This window comes from Drosophila takahashii, chromosome X (assembly GCF_030179915.1).
Source record: "Drosophila takahashii strain IR98-3 E-12201 chromosome X, DtakHiC1v2, whole genome shotgun sequence".
Classification (NCBI taxonomy): Eukaryota; Metazoa; Arthropoda; class Insecta; order Diptera; family Drosophilidae; genus Drosophila; species Drosophila takahashii.
The window spans coordinates 19,422,740-19,443,952 of NC_091683.1; the positions used below are offsets into that span (position 1 = coordinate 19,422,740).

At 40.4% G+C, this 21,213-nt stretch overlaps 2 protein-coding genes across 2 annotated transcripts; both read left to right on the plus strand.

Moving 5' to 3' along the window:
- Positions 1–10,216: 10,216 nt before the first annotated feature.
- LOC108057261 (uncharacterized) lies at positions 10,217–10,969 on the plus strand. The gene has a single exon (XM_017141436.3). The coding sequence runs from the start codon at positions 10,342–10,344 to the stop codon at positions 10,912–10,914; it is 573 nt and encodes a 190-aa protein (XP_016996925.2). The 5' UTR covers positions 10,217–10,341; the 3' UTR covers positions 10,915–10,969.
- A 6,230-nt stretch (positions 10,970–17,199) lies between these two features.
- LOC108057235 (calcineurin B homologous protein 1-like) lies at positions 17,200–17,715 on the plus strand. Its single transcript, XM_017141409.2, has one exon. The coding sequence runs from the start codon at positions 17,200–17,202 to the stop codon at positions 17,713–17,715; it is 516 nt and encodes a 171-aa protein (XP_016996898.2).
- Positions 17,716–21,213: the final 3,498 nt, after the last annotated feature.

Consider the following 21,213-nt stretch of genomic DNA (forward strand, 5'->3'; position numbering starts at 1 on the left):
CGAAATATGCCAATCGAGTGTGCGGGAAAATTCAAACTCTTTCTCAAGCAAAAGTGAAAAGTTTGGAGATTAATTGTGGTCACCGTTCTCGGCCGCGCTCATCTTTTGGCCATTAAAAGTTCGTGGGGCAACAATGGAAATTACTTTTGCATCAACCGCAGCGATAAGCGGGCCATTGCGAAATTTGTAATTTGCAATGCCTCCTGTTTCTCCTGCACTTCAATGGAAAATAAAGTTAAGTAAGCCAAAGTGGAGTTAAGTAAAGTTAAGTACGAGTAATGCGGCCACCAAAGGCAGGCGATAATCTCAAGTTTGCAATTGCACTGGCAATTTGTTTGTTATCTCCTCCGTTTCCTCGTTTTTCCCTCCAGATCCTTCTCCTCATCCTTAGCCCCTTTTTTCGGGCTCTTGGGGAAACTTTTCCCCGAGCATGAGATATTTGAATATGAGCACTGCAAGAAATAATGTCTACATTTCTCTGAGATTCGTAGGTTAATAAATTACATAGATGTAATTAAAAATATATATTTTGAATGATTTTAATGTTCAATATAACAATAATAATTTAAATTTAGTTCTAGGTATTTTTAATTTTATTAGAAAAATTCGTATTATTTCTTTTTAATTTGCGAACTTACAACATTTGTATTTTTTATTTTGATTTATTGGTTTAATTGCTTAATTTTAGAAATACATTTTTTTAAGTGTAAAACAGATATTGTAAAATATTTTTCTTTCCTTTTTTTTAATTTTTAAACGCAATTTCACTGTTCAACCCAGAAGCCTTACTGGTTTTTTTTTTCTCGGTGAAGAAAAATCGTGGCGATATGAGTGCAAATTGCGTTGGCTTTCATTTGGCATGCACTCATTTGGGTTATCTGCTCGCCCACTTAATAAACTTAATGACTCTCGAATCCTTTGGCTGCACATGATTTTGCCAGGAAAATCGCCTAAAAGCGCTCGGCTCTCGAGCTGCCAGGTCAGCTGGTGCCACTCCCACTTTCCACATCCTACAGCCATCCGCCATCCGCCATCCTCCATCCGCCCCCTTGGAGGTCCTTTCGCGTTGTCCTTGGCTGCCGTCGCTCTGAAACGAGAATGAAAACGCGAAATACGCGAAATACACGCGTAAGGGCTTCAAAGGTTCTGGATGAACTGCACCAAAGTTATAATTAGTTGAGGTTAGATTCGGGACAGGACCTCAAAGGCGAACATGTATCCTTGTGCCTGCCACACAGCAAATAAATCAACATTAAATAAGCTCGTTTTTAGATATATTAATTTACCATCATTTTTGATCAATTTATTAAAATTTCTTTTTTTTGGGTTTTAGGAAAAATGTTTCCGAATTTTGGTTTTTTTTTTTAGATTTTTATGTCCGTCCTTTGGTTTCTTATTTTATTTTTTGTTTGGATAATTATATGAAAACCAATTCTTAAGTGCTTGTTTCTACAATACTTATATTAATTGTCGATGCATATTTGTCCGGACTTTTATTACCGTGCATCATTCGCATGTCCTGTGCCCGCAAGGATAATCAGATTAACCGTGGTCCATTTTGGCCCTTTCTTCCTGCTCTTCCTGCTCTCATTTGGCTTCGCCTGTCGCGTATTACTCGGGTTACCAAAAGGTCCAATAAAGGGCCTGTGGTGCAAGTTTTACTTTGCGGAGCCGTTTCGACTTGCGGGTGTCGCCCTAAGGATTCCCCGAATCCTTTCGTTTTCCGTCTTCCGCTGCCCGGAGCACAGTGCGAAATTATTGCGGCCTGGAAGAATGTAAAATATTTTATTGCCCTGTTGTTCGCCGAAATTGAGGCGAGGTGAGCAAAGAAGGAGCAGCACCAAGCAGTTGTCATCTTGAAGAGGCACAGTGGACATTAATCAACTAAAATATATGACAAAAATCTAGCGTGGTAGTTTATAATCGTAGGATATAATTTTCTAAAGAACGAAAAAATATTGTATTTCAATTTTTTGTACCTGCTGAGAGAAAAATTAAAAACAATTGGATTTTATGATATATTGCTTCAAATGTCGCGATAAAAACTATTAAAATTTAAGAAATATATAAAAAAGTGTTTTGAAATAATTTACAGAGGTGTTAAAAGTATGCAACAATATTTTTACCATGTATTTTTACTTAAGCTACCAACTTAATTACCAAATAAAAATTAAATAATTAATCGTAAATAGCAGGGACCGTTAATAAGATTCATTTGAGACTTTTATTTAAAATTATAAATTTAAAGTTACTTAAAAATATCACTTATTTTATTCATGTCCAAAAAGTTTATACAAAAATTTGTTTATGCTTTGAATATAAATAATCCTTTTTACCCTTGTCTATAAAGTGTACAAAAATTAGCCATATTGGTGTTTAAAATATCTAAAAATCTCAGTAGGTCTTTAAAAATCCTGGTAAATACCCTTCTTTTGAATGATCAATGAATTTATGCTTCCACTGTCGATTGCGAAAAGGCTGCAAGCACTAACCACTTGTGTGTAGTTTGTTGTGGCTAATCGGGGGTTGAAGGAAAAGGAGGAGTGGTTCATCATGGATTCATCTGAGGTTGAGGGATATCCGTGTTTTGCAAGTTGTACAAAATGCCGCAACATTTTCATCGACTACAAAATGCCACCGACATTGATAATGAATAAGGGCAGGCGCAGGTTTTATTTTTCTTTATTTTGTTTCTTTAAAAATATGTAGAAAAAAATATACCTATGAATAAAACTTAATTAATTCGATTTTGAGATAGAAAAACTGGTGGAAAAATAGCTTCAATGGAAGGCGAAAATCGTGACGTGCGGTTCCCCAATCTCCTTGGCCATCCAACTCATTTGGTGCTCGACTAATCGCAAATAACACACATCGATTACACATCCCCCCGGAAAAGGGGGCGGCACGGGGGGCGGGGCCCAAGGAAGGCCTTGTCCAAAGAGAGAAAGCGGAAAAACGGCAGGAGAAATAGAAACAGAAACAGAAGCAGAAACAGAAATAGAAACAGAAACAATTAGCACGGAGCAGGACGTAATTGGCGTGCAGTTACGGAGGCTGATTAAAGAAGCAATCATAAAATTAAGACCCATAATCCTGTGCAATTTGGACAAACACACACGCAAACGGAATGGAATGGCATAGGATGGTATGTGATGTGATGGCATGGGGGAATTCCAAGAACACGAAGCCCAGTGGAAGCTAATAATAACCGAACAAAACCAAAGCAAACCAAAAAAGCAGCAGGAGCAAGCAGCATCGGCAAAGCAACAACAGCAACAACACCAGCACAAAAATCACTTTACACGCTCCAAATACGAAACAAATAAGTGTGCGTGTGTGTGTGAGCGTGTGTCAGGGGCGGACGACAAAGGGGGCTAAGGGGTGACCAAGACCCCCACTTCTCAGAAGGTCCAATGAATGGCTACAACCTAAAATTCCGAGTCATTCAGTAATTTTGATACTTTTTTTACTGCAAAAACTATAGTTTTTAAACTAGATTATCAAAATTTAATAATTTAAAAAAAATGTCAAGTGCTTTTTTAATTTGTAATTCAAATTTCAAAGTTTTTTTTATTCAATAGTGGATTGTTATATTCAAAAAAAAAGGGTCTAGTGGGTCTTATTGTAGGACTTTAACAAATATTTATGTCGAACTGCTTGCGATTACTTCAGTAAAAATAACTTTTTAGCCATAACCAACACTTTTATAAGAATGTTTGGTAAATTGATTCCTTAAGTTTCAAAAAATGTAAACCAAAATTATATCTATATCCATAGATTAGCTATTTTATTTACTAAAATATTTATTACTCTAAATGAAACTTACATTCATTATCCCTTAGTATCCCTTGATAATTTCCTATATCTTAATATTTTCTACTGTTTGCAGGCGAATAAAAAAGTTCGGCAAAAGGTGTTAGCACTAAAAAGAAACTTCCGAAATGGCCTATTGATGGACCCCAAAGAAGATATGCTGCCGTTGCCCCTGGCGAGTCTGTGTAAGTGTTCTGGAGTCCAGAGTCCAAAGGCCAGAGTCCAGAGTCGGTAGTCCTTCGTCCTTCGTCTGGACTGCAGTCCCGTTTAAGGGAGAGACGGAGAAGTTGAGCTGCTGCTACGTGCGGCGATTTGTGTGCCCCGTATACCAGTAATGCCGTGCCACAACAGGCAGTAGTGGCAGCCACATCAGATCCGAGAGCAATATGAAACCTTCATTAGCGAGCTGTTTTTCGGGAGGAGGAGTGCGATGAAGGAGGAGGAAAACGACTCCCGCACCGCCGCAACGGATTGAAAACGCTTCCGGCCATACAAATTGTTCGTGAAACGTGAGAAATTAATTTTTAAGGTGGCCACTGGACGGTTCCAGAACTTCAGACATTCCGAACTCCAGAATCCAAAAGTAGAATCCCGAAATGACTATCCCATCTGGACTTGATTATCTGGATGTAAGATGATGAACATTTAAATTTCATGGTAATAAATAAATTTAGTTTTAATTTAAGTCTGTCTAAAGTTTATACTTTTATATCATTGGTAAGAAGTATTTTTTATTTTAGTTAAAATAAACTTGTTATTGCTTAAGCCATTGTTAATATTTTAAACCTCCTCCAAATCCTTCTAATATACTGAAAAAAACCATAGTAAATTTATTAATATCAACGATTGCGGCTTTTATTCATTTTAAATATGGAAATATTAAATTTAACGGCTCTTGTTAATTTAAGGATTTTAATGACATTTTTGTCATTACATAAAGAGGTTTTAATAAAAACTAGAATTTTTGTATTTTATTAAAATATATTACGTAGGAAATTTTAATCAGTGTAGGATAGTGGAAAAATTAATACAGCAAATAAAATATTTATAATTTTTTCTTAATGTAAGCTCTTAATCTACGAATATGTTTTGCAGTATTTTCCAGTGTCTGGTGAAAATATTTGTTCTTTGGACTGCCATTTTTGTTTGTAAGCCCTTTATTGTTGAGGCATTTTTGGCTTTCCTAAACATATTTTTCCAGCCCGCAATGCATCGCGTGGGAGGGAAAGGGCAAGGGTTAGGGGGTGGGATTTTCCAAGGGGAGGGGGAGGGTCCGCCTGCTCCGATATGCATGCAAAGAAATGTCAAAATTCAATTTAATGCTGCCGTAACGAAAATCTGTCAGCTTGCAGCACAAATAATGTCAAAGCCAAGCGCACACAGAGTGAAACAGGAGGATTTGGAGGGAGTTGAAGGCAGCCACAAAGTGACGCTCTCACACACACACACACACACAGATACAGATACACTCACACACTCACACATTCGTCCTGTGACAAGACGCACACAAAAGCCAAAGCAGGATGCTTGCGTCTGTCATCGGCAATTGTGGCTGATTTGCGCTTTTTCTTCGCCGCAAAAGCGAGGGGGTGGTGGCGAAAGTGGGCGGTGTGGGTCGAAAAGAAAGGGGGGGGGGGGTTGGGTCTTACCAAGATAAACGCGGGACGTCAACATTCCGAAGCATTTGATAAACGGCGACGCATCGCAGTAGATATGTATTATCCTTTCAGTCCCCCTGAAAGTCTCATTCCTCCTTGATCCTCCTGCACGGAAATCTATTTCTGACTAGTATCTTATTACCTAAATAAGCTAAGCTTATATTAAAGGTGAAGCAATGATCCATTATCCATTCACCAATGATTCAAGAATAATCCCACAATAATTTAAAAATGATCTTAAAACGATTCAGATTTGCTCCAAATTTAATTGAAGTATTATCCATTAAATATTTAAATTTGATCTATAATTGGATCAAGTATGATCCATAAAATATTCCAGAATGAAGCAAAAAAAAAGATTCAAGTATTGATATATTCTTTCAATATGATCCAAAATAAATTTAAGTATTAGTACTAAGAATCAAGTATAAAAAAAAAATATCTAAATAGATTCAGGATCCATATAAATTTTATCGAACTACCTTTAGTTTACAATAGAAGGACAAACAATTAACAATGTTTTTTTTAAGAATTTAAGTTGCAACAAATCAAATATAATTATTTAAGTTGACATCCTAAATCTAAAACGATTAGATTCTTAAAGAATAATTTTCAGTGCTTCGAAATAGTTTGTAGAAAAAAAAACAGAAAAAGAGTTGAGAAGGCAAAATGCAGACAAATCAAACATCAAGGAACAAATATAAATAGTTTTTAAATTTAATTTTATTTAATAAATGCGCTCATCATTCCTAGGTTATTTTTCATACAAAACGTTTGTAAAAGAGCAGTAAATACGAGTTCAAATAGATGATCAATTAAATCATTAGAATCAAATTTACACAAAATAATCAACAATTAAAATCTTTGTAAGCCAGGAAAACGTAAACATTAGTTTAAAAATATTATTATTAAAAGAAATAAGGGTAATTATAAAGAAACCCCCAAATGAGTAGCTCTGAAATCTCTGAAAATGCCGGAATGACTGTCTATCTATATCACTGGGTGATTATTTGGTGTAACCAGTGGCACACGCTCTTTAAGGACGATTTTGAATCAAAGTGAATGTTTGCGAGTTTAAGGAGCTTTTTATGTGCTTGCCGCTTTTAATTGAGCTGCTGCTGCTGCGAAGAAGGGAGGCGGATTTCCTTGTCGGCGTGCCGAGTGTTTTGACTTTGTCGAATTAGCCATTGTGATAACATTTATGAGGCCGCTCAGGGGTTGTGTTGTATGTTGTTTTGGTGTTTCGCTGTTTGGCTGCTCAGCCGGTGCTCCATCGCACTTAATTGGGCAAGCGATTGCCTGACTTGCTTACAAATGTTCCGTTTTCAGTGGGTGGGCCAAAGATCACCCATACGCCCGGTGGGTGGGGGAAAATGTGGAAAAGGGGGGTGGAAAATTAAGGGGCGGATGAGGGCGTCACGCACTTGAGGACTCGCGCACGTATTGAGCATGTGTGTGAATATTGCACGCGATAAATTATTTTAAAGCGCGCTTTCCGCTTTCCACTTTTACACTTTTCCGCTCTCCACTTTTCCCTTTTTTCCGTTTTGCGACCCTCCAGGGTTCCGGATTTTCCCTACAGACATCTATTTAATACAGCGCAACGCATCAGTTTTAATATTGTTACGATTTTATTTACGCACATGAACATTTATAAACGTTTATGACATGTCAGCCGACATCCTCCATCCTCCTCCGATGTTTGCCTTCGGTTTGTGGGAGTCACTACTCAAATAATATTTATTGTTTCTGATTTTTCTTTAGTCATTATTATTACGCATATTTATTATGCATTTATTAATTTGTTTTGCTGTGGTTGGTTCTTTTTTTTTTCATCCATACCCGCGTGGATAAATGGGATCTGTATAGATACTACCGTCAATGGACAGGTTAAACATTCTCGTTTGATTTGTTATCATTGTTGTTTTTGCTGTTGTTGCTGCTGGCCGGGTTTTTGTGTTTTTTGCTGCTGCTGCGGCGGCTGTCGTGGCTCGTTGATGGCGTTTGTAATTTCATTTTCGGCACTATGTAATTTATTAACTTTTCATTGAAAGTTATGTGCAAACGCACGTTGACGACATCTTTAATTAATTACATTTTAACATGATAATTAATAGTGCCGCGTGCGTCGACAGGCCGACAAAGCCGAGTGCCAAACGCCGAACACCCGAGAAGCTAAATCAATCGATGGGGGGAACTAAAACCCAAACCAACCGAAAACCCCTCTTAAAACACCCAAATGCGCGTCCTTAAAGCCGCCCGATCTTGAGTTAGGTTATGGCTACGTGCCCGCGGTACCAAGTAAGACCGATTCCGATTCCAATACCGATTCCCGTTCCTGTTCCCACTTTAAAGTAAAGCCCATCCATCCATTGGGGGCATGCTGCATCGATAGCCATAATAATAACATCGGGCACAAACAAACACACAGTCCAAAGTCGTGGGCACTGATGATGACCATAATGATACACAAACAATTGCCAAGGAATTTCAATTCAATTCCTTTTCGTACCCATCAAACAGCCAGCTTATGGGTATATCCCATTTAAAGTGGTGACAATTAGGCAAATTAAATCATTTAGTTATTTATTTAGTAACTGTGATATCTTAGAATCAAACATTGGTGAATTTTATATATATTTTTTTTTAGTTTGTTTTATTTTAAGACAGATTGTGGAATAGATTGAAAATAATTTTAATTTTATACATTTATACATTATACATTTTATATGCCATGTAGACAGAAGTGAGTACTATGATATTTTTGCACTTTATAAGTAAGACTCACAGTAGTGCATTTAAAAATTAAACTCGTTATTAATAAACATTTTAATGTTATATTTTAAAGACGGCACAAGTTTAATTATACGTTGATCACCCTTTTATTATTATTTATAATTAGTTATAACAACTCTAAACAATTAAATGCATGAAGCAGTGGCTATTTAAACATGGTAATAGATGTAAACCCCTTTTAATAAATTGAAAGTTTTTTCCCATTTGTGTTTATAATAAAAATTTAAAATATAACTCCTACTTACTATATTTTTTTTAATTTTCTGACAGTTATACTTACATTATATTACAGTTTTTTACACTTTATTGCCCCTATTTCCATGATCACAGTACCAGTCGGTGAGTCTCGTCTCCATTTTGTTTGTTCTACTGCTCTTGTACTTTATGTTTTTCCGCAACTCGGTTGTGTTTCCATCATTGTGTTTCTATCATTCCGCCCTGGTCACGGGTCCTTTCCGAGGAAAGTTGTTCGCACAGTAGCCAAGATTGAGTTCTTATTCAATTTGTACGGATTTGTTGTTCGCCGGCCCTTTCGCAGTCTTACAGCCTAACCCCTAACCCCCGACTGTCTAGCCACTCATCTTGGCCAATCCCCATCTCTATGCCCATTCCCATTCCCAATCCCCAATTGGCCCCAGCTCTCGAGCCCACTCAACTTCTCATCCTTCGGTGGCTCTATTGGAATTTATTTCATATTATTTTCGTTGGTCATGCCACAGTTTTCCCCCCCGTCAATAGTTTTGCCCACCCCGTTTTCCAATGGCCGCCTAATCCCAGACCCCAACAATACAAGTTGGCACTCGTACTTGGCTTTGTTTTTGGGGTGCGATGGCAAAAGTTCCTCTTCGTGCTGCCCCAGCTGCAGTCAATTTGAGTTGACCATCCAGCAACCTCGGATTCCCTTCTGCATCTCCTGCACTTTTGGCTGCAGGCCTGCAGATGGATCAAGTTAGCTGCTAGTTGACTCCTGCTGCTGCTCCTGCCAGTTGAAGTCCAAATGCCCGGGGCCAATCAATGCGCCGGCAAAAGTATGCTACGAAAAAGTTGCTGTTCCGACAGCAGAACTGGAAAACCATGAAAATGTCCTTGCCAGCTAAATGCCACACTCACATACAAACACACTGCGAATTACTTGGTATAAACTTAATAATGCATCGGGGCAAACAAAAACAGGAGGAGGAAAAAGAAAACGAAAACACTGGAATGTCGGAAAGCCAACACACAACACACAAGTTTTCGGGGGCTAACTTGTTATTTTTGTAATTGGCACTTTGCAGTTTTATTGAAGCGATGGAGTAGCGAAAAAGGCGCTCGGGATTCTCGGGTGTTGGTGAATCAAATTTTAACCCGGCCCCTTGGTTATTCATGGCCTGCGTTCAGGTGTTATGATCGATGTCCTTGTGCGCTTGACCACTCAACCAGGGAAACTCGTACCCCCAGCTCTACCAATCCATCGTAATCTCTGGCTAAATCCGGAACTGAGGTGGCCACTTTGGAGATGAGCTGCCCCTAGCTCCACATTCCGGTTGCGGTTGGGTTCTTTGCCTGGGAATACCCTACATTGGCATGGCTATTTGGTTCTGGAATTCAGGGCAAGAAGTGGTTTGGAAAATGGTGAAAGCAAATTAATAAGAATTAAAAACGGAAGAGGCAATGAACTTGGTCAAGTCGATGTTTACATGCCCTTGCATTTAATAAAACGCGAATTCTACAGCACAATTTAAATATGGTCACACTGGACTTGTTATATTTTCAAATAAAATTTCTAGAATTACAAAAATTTAAACATTAAAAATATTAATTTCTTCTAATAGGAATTTTTTTCTAATTTATAATGCGAATTCTTCGGCACCCTCGAAATATGGTCACACTTAACCTATTTTCAAATAAAATTTACAGAGTAGCCCAAGACATTTGTGTTTATTTCTCCCTTACGCATTCCATTTGAACTTCAGTCATTGTCATCGTTTCAAGCAAGCAACATTCCAAATTCTCAGTATTAGCGTTCGGACAAAAAAAAAGTGATTCTACAGATCGTGATATTTAAGTGATAAAATCGAGGAAAAGCCGAAACATGCTTGTGATTGGGGCTCTGGTCAATCTGCTGCTCATCTCGGCCTGCGTCTACGCGATGTACTCGCTGACCCCGGCGGACCATCCGTACGGCTATTTGGCGGCATCATTTAGCCTGGTCCACGGCCTGCTGGGCCTGGTGCGCTCCTACTCGGAGGAGCCCGACGAGTGCGGACGCACCTTCATGATCTCGGCCAGCATTCTGGAGGTCATCCCGCTGCCACTGGCCAACATCGAGTTCTACATGGTATCCGATCAATCGGGAGTGGCGCTGGTGCACGGCCTCTCGTTGATTCCGCTCTTCTACGACATGATCGGCAAGATGGGCGACGACTGGGACAGCTCCACGGAGACGTTGAAGGATCTGGCGCTGCTGGGCAACATTGGGTCCACCCTGTACCTGGCCCTCAAGGATGGGAATCATCTCTACGGCGGTGTGGCTGCCACCGCATTCGTGGCCCGATATGGGGCAGCTCTGGTCGATCGCTTCATCGAGGGCTCTGGCGCCCACGTGGCCACACTGGGCAACGCCGGAATCCTGGCCCTTATGACCTACGCACTCACCGAGGGTTGATTGCTTAGACTTCAAATTAACTATTCGCGGAATAAAAGGAAAAATTCAACTAAATTGTGGTTTTAAATGCGAAGAAAATACATCGCGATCAAATTGATATGGCATGGTAAATTTCTCTCTCCGAGATTCTCTGACTTCGAAAAAGTGGAATTCCAACTCGCACTTTTTCTCCATTCGAAAAAGAGCGAGATAAGTTACATAAATGGGAGGGAGAAAGACACATTAGAAATTCGAACTTTCCTGTTATTCACAATCCGAGCATATCAAATTGAGGTGCCCGCATATCAAGTCAAATTTGATACCACATAACATCAAATCGATCATCATTGCATATCAAGATTTTTTTTGGGTGTACTACATACAGAAACCATTTCGCTTTAAAGATTTGCTAATCTGATTAAAATTATTCATATTTTTTAACATAATTTTCAGGTGTTTGTTTGCACTTAAAAAATGTTTAAATTGGTAAATTTTCAAGGAAGTAATATGCTTATGTTTGGTAAAATCCCTGCAAAAATTTCCTTACGAATCCTATAGACCTAACTCTTTTTTAAATATAAGCAGATAAAAATATTAAAAATTAAATCAAATAAATTTTAGTATAATTTTTGTAGTCTCTAAAAATAGAGGGTATCAAAGCTGCGGTTTGCTCAAACGAAGGGCCCTTTTCGCTTCAAGCTGGGCTCGCGCGACTTCAAATTGCCAACTTAGTTGTTATTTGTTCGCTGTCTGGCTGAAGGGGCAGCGCGGCAAAGACGCGGATCGAGGGCCGCAGGCTGAAGGACGAGGAGTGAAGGACTGGGGAGGCAAAGGGCAGGGAGGGAAGTTCAGCGAGGAGCAGGGCAATATTCGTGGACGCAGCACTCTGATGGCTCTCACGTCACCACTTCTGCAAATTGCGGCAATAATGCAACAAAGGTTTCTTGGGAAACACATACCAAATTGCATAAGCAAGGCAAGGCCACGAAGGGCGGAATTCGGAGGGGGTGGTTCTGCTGGAGGGTATGGATGTTGAGTCCTTGGCGACTGAAAGACTGAAGGACTAAAAGACGGACGGCGTCAGTCGCTTGGCCGCCAAGGCTCTTGAACCTTCTCCTCCTCCTCCTCCTCGTCGCCCCGCATTTCATTTTCAATTTGATTTTTTCCTGCCCTTTTTTTTGCTGTGCTTTGTTTTTTCGCCCCGAAAATCACCCAGAAAGCCACCCCCCAAAAAACCCCCATGCCCTTGTTTACATTTTTGTTGGCTGTTGCGGTTTCCGCTTTTCGGTCCCGTTTGCGTTTTCGTTTTCGTTTTCGTTGCAACATTTTTGTTTGTAATTTACTTTGGAATGCCGTCGTCGCCTTGTGCGGTTTTCTTAGAAAAATCTCTAGTCGCCGTAATTGCAGTGCCCGCAGTGCCGCCTGTAGTGCTCCAAGTGCTCCTTATACTCCGAACTGCTAGCTGCGACTGCCGACTGCCGACAGGCAAATCAACTGTCACCCAGTTCCTCAGATGCGGGACCACGGGTGGTATGAGCAATTTCGCATTCCTCATACGCCGCGTGGGCCGAAGAAAATGGCGATTGCGTGGGGAAAGAGGAAGAGGGAGGGAAAGGGGTGGGAAAGCGACTGGGGTAAGGTATGCGGGTTGCACTTTAAGTTTCCCTCCCTCAAATAAACCTGAATTTCCTTCCCATTCCATTTCATAAACAACTATAAAGCATTTACAATTATTATTTATTACTATCCATTTTTTTGTCCAATAAATATATAAATTATCATTTTCATTGGCTAAAAATCCTTCAATTCGTCACTACTATTTTCAAGCACTATTTTTTGTAATCCTTGTAGAAGAAAATCAGAATACAACTATGCGGATAAATTTAAGGACTTGAGTGGCCCGCAGTTGGCCCAGAAAAGAGGCACAGAAAAAGAACAATAAAGCAGCCTGGTTGGACATATAGAGCTCTACCACCTTCCATATCTCCAGCCATTTCGTTTTCTTTTTTTTTCTGTTTTTCTGTTGGAAAAAGCGACCACAATGGGGCATCCAAAGGCATTGGCAGAGCCAAAAGGGGAAAGCCCAAAATACCAAATCGCCAGGTGGTGGTTACACCTTCGTCTTTCTTCCCTTTTTGGGCCCAGTTGCCACCCACTCTTTTCAGTTCTGTTTGGAACGGCGGCGTTTGTTCCAAACAATTGGCGATGCGACCCACCTGGAAGCACCTGAAAACACCTGAACACCTGAAAACACCCACCCACACCCACAGTTCACTCACTTACTTATTCATTTCCACTCAATCCGACCCGCGCCCCCAGCTTTCCACCCTAATGCTCATTCCCATCCGTTAATTGTCGTTTGTCTGTTGATTCTAGTTGCTAATTTCTGTTGTCCATTGGATCCGCTGGGTTGAACAAGAGAAGTTAGGGGGGGTTTTGGATTTAGTACCGGCCGCTGGGCACCTTTTGCAAAAGATCAGCGGGCGATTCCCACACGGGTGCCGGAAATGGGAATGGAAATGTAGATGGGGGATTCCCCATCGGGCGATGGACTGTGGGCGGTGGACTGTTAGGCGTTAGGCCGTGGGCGTGGCATTACGACAGAGGCAGCCGGAAAAAGGTGTTGTGTTGTTGTGGTGTCCTTTGCCCCGCTGCTTTTGTGCGGCAAGCGACAAAAGAAAGCCACTGGCAGCATTTGCCAACACCATCGGGTCGGCACACTTAGCTAAAAGAAGAAACGAATGACTATTTATTGTTTTTTGGTCTCTATTTTAGATATTTTCTTCTTCAGAACCATTAAAAATATTATTTTCTTTTCGTTTCATTAATTTTACATAGATCGTTTGAAGAAATTGTATTATTATACGGAAAGAAAACAATAATCCCTTAATTAAATCAACATATCATTAGTTTTATTCGTGTAATTTGGTGGATGAATTTGTAGGTGGATGAATTGATTGAAAATGGTTAAAATGCAATACAAGCAACTAACGAAAATAATATTATAATTATGATACATCGTCAACTTGTTTTATTTGTAGAATTTTTTTTAATATCTTTATTTTGAAACTAGTTTATTTATTACACAAAAATACCTGTGGAATTAAAACATCAGCCTACTTCGATGCAAAAGGTTTCTCCAGTTATTTACCAAGTTTTTCCCCCAGTGCAACACCCAGCATCCAGAATGGGATACGTAGGACAGGGCACAAAGGACAGAGAACGGCGGAGCATCCAACGATATTATGAGCATAGGATTGCTGGCTCCCCCGAAATCGCCTTGATTCCTTGGTCGCCGTCTCTCCGATTGCAATTAATTCTGGGTATTCGCATCACGTTCCGGATCCCATCACCAAACAATTTCATTCGTATTAAATGCAATGATGAAAGTGAAAACGCAATCTGCGTTCACCCAATACATACGTACGTATGTATACCACCCCCAATTCCACTCCCATTTAATTCAGCCATCCAGTCGAGACGATATTCGGATATTTGGCAGGGATCGAAGTGGGAATGCCCTTTGGGACTAGACTCTAACTGTAACCTAAAATGAAACTAAGATGAGTGGTTACAGCCAAGTGCAACAAGTTTAAATACATAAAGACATTTGGAGTAGCAAAGGAGAGATTCCAAATCACTTATAAAAAAATGCCACGATTTATGTTGGATGATTTTAATATTTTACAGCCTATTTTTTTGTAAGTCGTTTTAATTCTCGACAAATTATGAACAAACATATTACGGATTTATTATGTTTTAATATTTTAATAAATAAGAAACGTCAAAAATGATCCTGCTTCTTTTATTAGGATTTATTTTACTTTGGTTTTGGCATTCTCTAATTATTCATTCTTCTGTTTATTGGAAACATTATTCTCTTATCTTTTCTGATCGGCTTTTAAATTTTCTTAAATATTTTTTATTTAGCTAAGTCCTCCTCTAATCTTGTAATTTTATTATTGTTATTTGAGAATGTCTCCCCCTTATTTTCGGTTTTTAAACAATGTTGCCGACAACATTGAAGTACACCTGCAGAGGCTTCCCCTTTGTATCAGTCTGCGTTCCATTAGGATATTTGCCATGCGTCCTGTGGTGACGCCGAGTGAATTCTTTTCTCCGCTCCTCACAGCCATCAAATAAAGACGATTTAATTTCATTAATTTGCACACACAAAGGGGGCGGAGGAGGGGGCGTGTCCCAGGATCTTCACACCTCTGGAAGGGGAGGCAGGACTTTGGCCACTCCACCAACCAAATGCCTTTCATCCACAAAAATGTTCTCTTAATTTTTGTAATTTGTTGTCTTGCTGTGAGGACTGCAGAAGATACTGTGGATTGGGTGGTCTGGTGGCAGTGGTGGGTCACCGGGCATCGGAGTAATGGTTTTAATATCAGCTATCAGGACATCAGCCCCAGTTTGTGGTCTCTTCAATTCGTCGCAATGAGATTTGCATATTGTGGAAGTGACGCCATCATGGAGCGGCAGGGGTTCGGGGTCCCCAGCTCTTACCCATTCCCCAATCCCCCGGATGATGTGGAAAAAATTCCATTCTGCCCAGATTCGGGCAATGACTGGCCAAAAAAAAAAAAGGAGAGAAAAGTACAAAACAACCAAATCCAAATCCAAACGTAACGAAACGAAACCCAAACAAACCGATACCAAAAGCGGAGGAAATAAAAGCTGGGGGCAAAGTTACCTCCGAGTGTCGGTAGCATTTAGTGACGGAAAGCATCTGGAAACACCCCATGGGCACTTACGAGTATATTCCGATTCCGAATCCGATTCATTGCCATGGTTACATATATATACCCAGTATGAAACACCGAAAATTATCTTTATAGCCTATAAAGGGTATATATAAATCCCCTCTAGCTCGGGTGAAATAGAAACGGAAATAAGGTATTCAAAAAGGATGCAATGAATTTGTTTTCTGAAATCCCCCCTTACAACCAAATCTTGATATTCATACATTGAAAAATCTATAAAAATAATTAAAATTTATATGTGCATATTGAACTTATAGTTTATATTAAAACGAAACTTGTATTGAAAGTTATATTGATGTAAGGATACTTAAATTTAATATTTTTCGCTTAGTTTTTGTTTAAACTTTGATTTAAAGATATAAAATATGAATGTGAATTTAAAATTCAATTCAATTCAATATCCAATTGTTACCTTTTTATGGTATTTTAAAATCGAATAGATCTAGAATACCCCCAAATTAGAGGGTGTGAAAAGTGGTACCTGCTCACATGAGCTAACATATTCCCCCCAAAATTTCGAAGTGGAGTTGGGTGTGCAGATTTTGAGAAGGGGAGGAGAAGGGGGCGTGACCCTCTCAGCTTAGCATGAAAGCCCGTCAAAATATTGCCTACGAAATTAATTTTGACACATGCCACAATGAGTGAAGGCTTTGTCCAGAACATCCGCAATCCTGAGTCCGGACGAGGGGTAAGTGGCACGCGGGTGGAGCTGCTGCGGCTGTCAGGTGTCGCCGCGCTCCGACTCAAAATTATATAATATGTTACCACTCCGCCGTTGCCGAGATGTGTGAGCTAATTCCAATGACTGTAAATCCTTCAAAAGGCAGCCTTATATGCTTGGCCATTAACTGTCGAGCTGCCCAAAAATCACAGCTAAATGAAGCTTCTAGATGATTAATAATGAAGCTAATACTTCATGATTGATTTAAGTTGTCAGGCTAAAATCAATAGACAGCGTTTAGTAAACAGCTTACATTTAAAAAAGATTTTTAAATTCGTTTTAATAAAAATTTAAACTTTCTATAAATTAATTGGTTTCGAAAATCCCCAGTTTGTTAATAATAGTTGTTAGATGCTGGCAGACTTGTACTAAATATTTATAAGTAAATACTTTCAAGAGCTGAAGCTTATAGATTTTTATCTTAGCTTCTCATTAATATATAAATAAACAATTGTAAAAATTACTTAATATTTTCAAGAATATTATATTTATAAATATATACTTATTATTTTATCGGCTGATTAATCCCCCTCAGTTTCATTAAGTCAAAAATTATTTAATCCCTGTGTGATCACAAATCGCCCATCAGATTTTCGATCGAACATGGCCTTTCTCCATCGATCGCTCCGATCGACAGTGTCACACACATTAACACACTCCCCAAAGCCACACCCACATACACAGGAAAAGAGGTGCGCAAAAAAAACAAACAGAATCCAGCACGTGCTTCTATCTATATATTTTCGTATCAAATCAAGAAGGAGCCGTGAAGAAGCGAAGGCGAAGGATTCGAAGGACTCGTAAGACTCGAAGGGAATGGGCACGGCTGCCTCCCGCCATTTGACCGCCGAGGAGCTGCTCGAAATCCAGGCGGAGACGGGATTCTCGCTGGCGCGACTCGACTATCTGTATGGCCACTATCAGTCGCTCGATCGCGACTCCGAGGATCGCGTCCTGCGGAGCGAACTGCTGCGAGTGCCGCCGGTGGCCGCCCATCCGCTGGCCGAGCGCCTGGTGGACGCCATGCTGCATCCGTCGCTCGGCTTCCGGCACTTCGTCGGCGGACTGGCCAACTTCCGGCGCAGCGAGCCGCTCGACCGGAAGTTGGCCTCCACTCTGCGTCTGTTCGACGAGGACGGCGATGGGCTGCTGAGCGCCGACCAGTGCCACGCCCTCTTGGCCCGCCTACCGGCGACGCGGCGGGAGCTGCGTGCGATGCGCTGGCGACTCAAGCAGATTCTCGAGGAGAAGGATAAGCTGGACTCGGAGGACTTTGGCCACATCACCAGGGGTCTGGACCTCGAGCAGAGTCTCTCGCTGCGATTCCACTGAATTCGCACCGACATATATACAAAGATACATACGCAGAGATACTCACACACACGCACCCACACCCTCAACGGCAGTGAATTGCATATCCTTTCGCCGCTCGCATAACATCACGTTGCGAAACTTTTCACATAAACGCAAAAGTTAAGTCATTCCTGAAAATTGTTTCTTGAATTTACTCGCGCACTTGCGCCGCTCCTTTAGGTGGGTGGCAGGGGGCGGAGGGGGCGTGGCAAGCCTGGGAATATGAGCACTCCTCCTCAATGGCACTTGAGCTCGTTCTCATGCCAGTCATGACTTTTGTGTCCTTAACCAGGCAGCATACATATACATGCGGATGCCCTGGCTCCGTTTCGACACTGGCCAGAAAAAGGGGTAGATTTTAAAAATATATATAAATATAAAAATAAAATATATATAATATATAATATAAGCTATAAATAAGCTATTATTATCCAAAATATATCGAATTTATTCCGTTTTTTTAGGATCAACCAACTAAATGACTATAATACTAATATTTTATTTAAAAAATCACCATTAAATATAAACAAATAATAAAATACATAATAAATAAATTTCTCGATTTTTGGAACTTACATTTTTTAAGGCATTATTGATTTATTAATTTTGAAATACAATTTTCATAACTTACAAAAAAAAAAACAAGTTTGCATTATCATAAAAAATTTACATTTAAAATTTAGGATATTTAACATTCATGGGAAAAACACCACTACACTAAACAAACTCCTAAGAAAATTATTTATATAATACATAATTTTACAAATGTAATTCTTTATACACTATACAGATTTTTTGCAAGTGCCCTAACTCCGGAACTAGACCATCTTAGACCCACACTCGACCCACTTGAAGCTATTCTCTTTTCACCTTTCCACGGGCAAGTTCTGTTTAATCCGACATTTGCTCATTTGCTCTGGTTGAGGTCACCTGTTACGGTGCGGCACGTGTGTGTGCGTGTGCATGTGGGTGCGGGGGTCGGGGTCACCACCCCCTCTACGAGGTTTTTGGTCGGGCAACTCATTTAAGCAGTCGCTGGCTCATCCATCATATTGAGTAATTGGCCTGCCGAAGTACCGGGGCTCGATTAAACATGTGGCTAATTCGATGGATGGAGTGGTGACCCTGAAAAGTGGTTTTCAGAAATAAGAGATTCGATGATAATCGAATTTGGCCTGTTAAATGTATTAATTAACTATTATAGATGTATATTTAATGGCTAATTGGGTGCTGAGTCGTAATATTCAAATGCTATTATTAAAACTGCAAAAAAAAGAAAAGGTGGGATTAAGAAATGCAAAAGCAAAACGAAAGAAATAATCCAGAGAATATGATTTCATGTGGCCTTTGTCCTTGGACTCCACTTTATCCCCAGGCCACTTCACACTTGCTCATAGATTTCCATTATGAAATTAGACCGGATCAAGGTCTTTTCTGTGCGGACAAATCGCATTGTAAGGGAGATTTCAGCTGGGATTTCGCGGAGATTTTGCGGGTGACAGCTGGTGGGGATTGGATCGGATTGGATTGGATTGTCGTGAAAGGTGCGAGATGGAAAGGTGGGTGTAGAAGTGGCTGCACTTGCCTCTCCATTCTGCTGAGCTCCGTCCTATGTCCGTTTCACTTTGCTGGTTTTTGCAACTGATTGCATTTTTATCCCTTTTATACACAAAATCCATGAAATATGCACACTAACTCATGCGTATTTTATAATAATAAAAGCGCACGGTAAAGTGCCAAGCAGGGAAAATGGAGGAGGAGGGGAGTGCACCGCGGAACTGGCTGTCAGTTGTCCCCGTTCCCATTCCCAATCCCGTATCCTGAATCCTGCATCCTGAATCCTGCAACCCCCCTATTCCGATGGCAAAGACAAAGGATGCAGGCGAGCGGAGCCGATGGGATTGGATCGGGACAGACAGCTGGCATCCACTGGGAAGCCAGACAGCTGGGACTTCCCAGGACTTCCCAGGACCCTCTACCTTCCCCCTTTTGTAGTAAATCTCCTCACATGCGCCCAGGTGGGCAACTTGTTAACGTTGCTACGTTGCTGCCGCGCTTCATCCACCTGACACATGGCAAATCGGTTCTCCCGACCGCCGACACCATCAGCATCCGTCGAGGATGTGGCGTGTGTAACAAGGTTAGCTTAGCGGCTTACCCGGTCAAGACATCCCCAACAACTCACTCTCCGCGCGGGTAAATATTTTAAGGATGTGTTACCACCTATTTACCATCGTTTCCGTTTCCGCTCTCCTCCTTTCCTCCGCTTCCCTTCTTCAGTGAAGGCTTCAAGTGCCGCCTAAGCCATCCCATCAGAGGATCAGAGCAAAGGGTAAAGTTGGGAGTTCAGACTTGGGGGTTCAGAAAGCAGGCCTTCGGATTGATGAAACATGGGCGTAGACTGAATTTAACCCCCTGGTTCCCTTTCTTAAAAGCCCAGCACTTTTATGTTATTTTGGCTAATTAGAGTAATTATCGTCTTTTAGTTTTATTTATGTTCTTATAACTATTGTTCCAATACCTTGAATTGAATAGTTAAGATAATAAAAGTAGATGACGGATGATAAATCAGCATTATCTCCCAGAGTTTTTATGAGTTTCCCATACCACTAGTACCGATAGTTTTTTCAAGGAAAACTTATAAGCTGATAAGTTCATTGATAATTTCCGAGTGAAAAAAGAGGGACTGATAATTAAAATCCAAGAACATTATTTCAAATTATTACCTAAATTTAAAATTGTGTTATTTACTTTTATTTTATTTTTTTAATACATTTAAAGTCACTTTTTATACAAATATTTACGTTGTATGACTTTTTTCTAGAAAAGAAAATAGATTATTACGAATATTACAAATCTATAGAATTTAATTGATGGGAAAGGGTAAACTGTGTATATTATTATTGAAAATACTATTTTTCATGTACAGTCTGTATGGACAAAACCACCGACTTGGAGTTCGTGATTTAGTTTGCCAAAGAATATCTAGCTGGTAATCAGGCGGGCTAATTGCACCCCTTTTTTGGTGCGCCACTGGCTCAGAAGCCTCCGGCTTTGATTGCCTCGCTGATCAATCCAGGCAATGCCAATCAGTGATTGAGCCGATGGTTTGGCCAACTGGGCCGCGGGCGTAATTCAATCACCCTTTTTTCTCTCTTTTTTTTTGGTCCACCCTGCCCAAATAATTTCGCTTACAATTTGCCATATTTTGTGTCACGATTTGTCTTCGTTGCAAGTTTTATGCATCGCGGTTGGTTGTTTTTGGGATGGGAAAATTGGGGGTGTGAATGGAAAGGGGGCGGGGGTGAAAAAGAGAAGGCGAAGAAAGCTGCATGTGCAGGATTCTCCGCCTCCTGCGCCAGTCCCTTATCCTTTTTATGCTCCTGCAGCTGCTTAAACGTGTTTCAAATACGCAATTTCCTCCCACCCGATGAGAGCTGAATTTGGCGTGAATTTGGTATGCGAATTTGCTATCTC

What these genes read in the sequence shown, in the direction of transcription:
- LOC108057261 (XM_017141436.3), top strand. Translation starts at nt 10,342, where the DNA reads ATGCTTGTGATTGGGGCTCTGGTCAATCTGCTGCTCATCTCGGCCTGC.
- LOC108057235 (XM_017141409.2), top strand. Translation starts at nt 17,200, where the DNA reads ATGGGCACGGCTGCCTCCCGCCATTTGACCGCCGAGGAGCTGCTCGAA.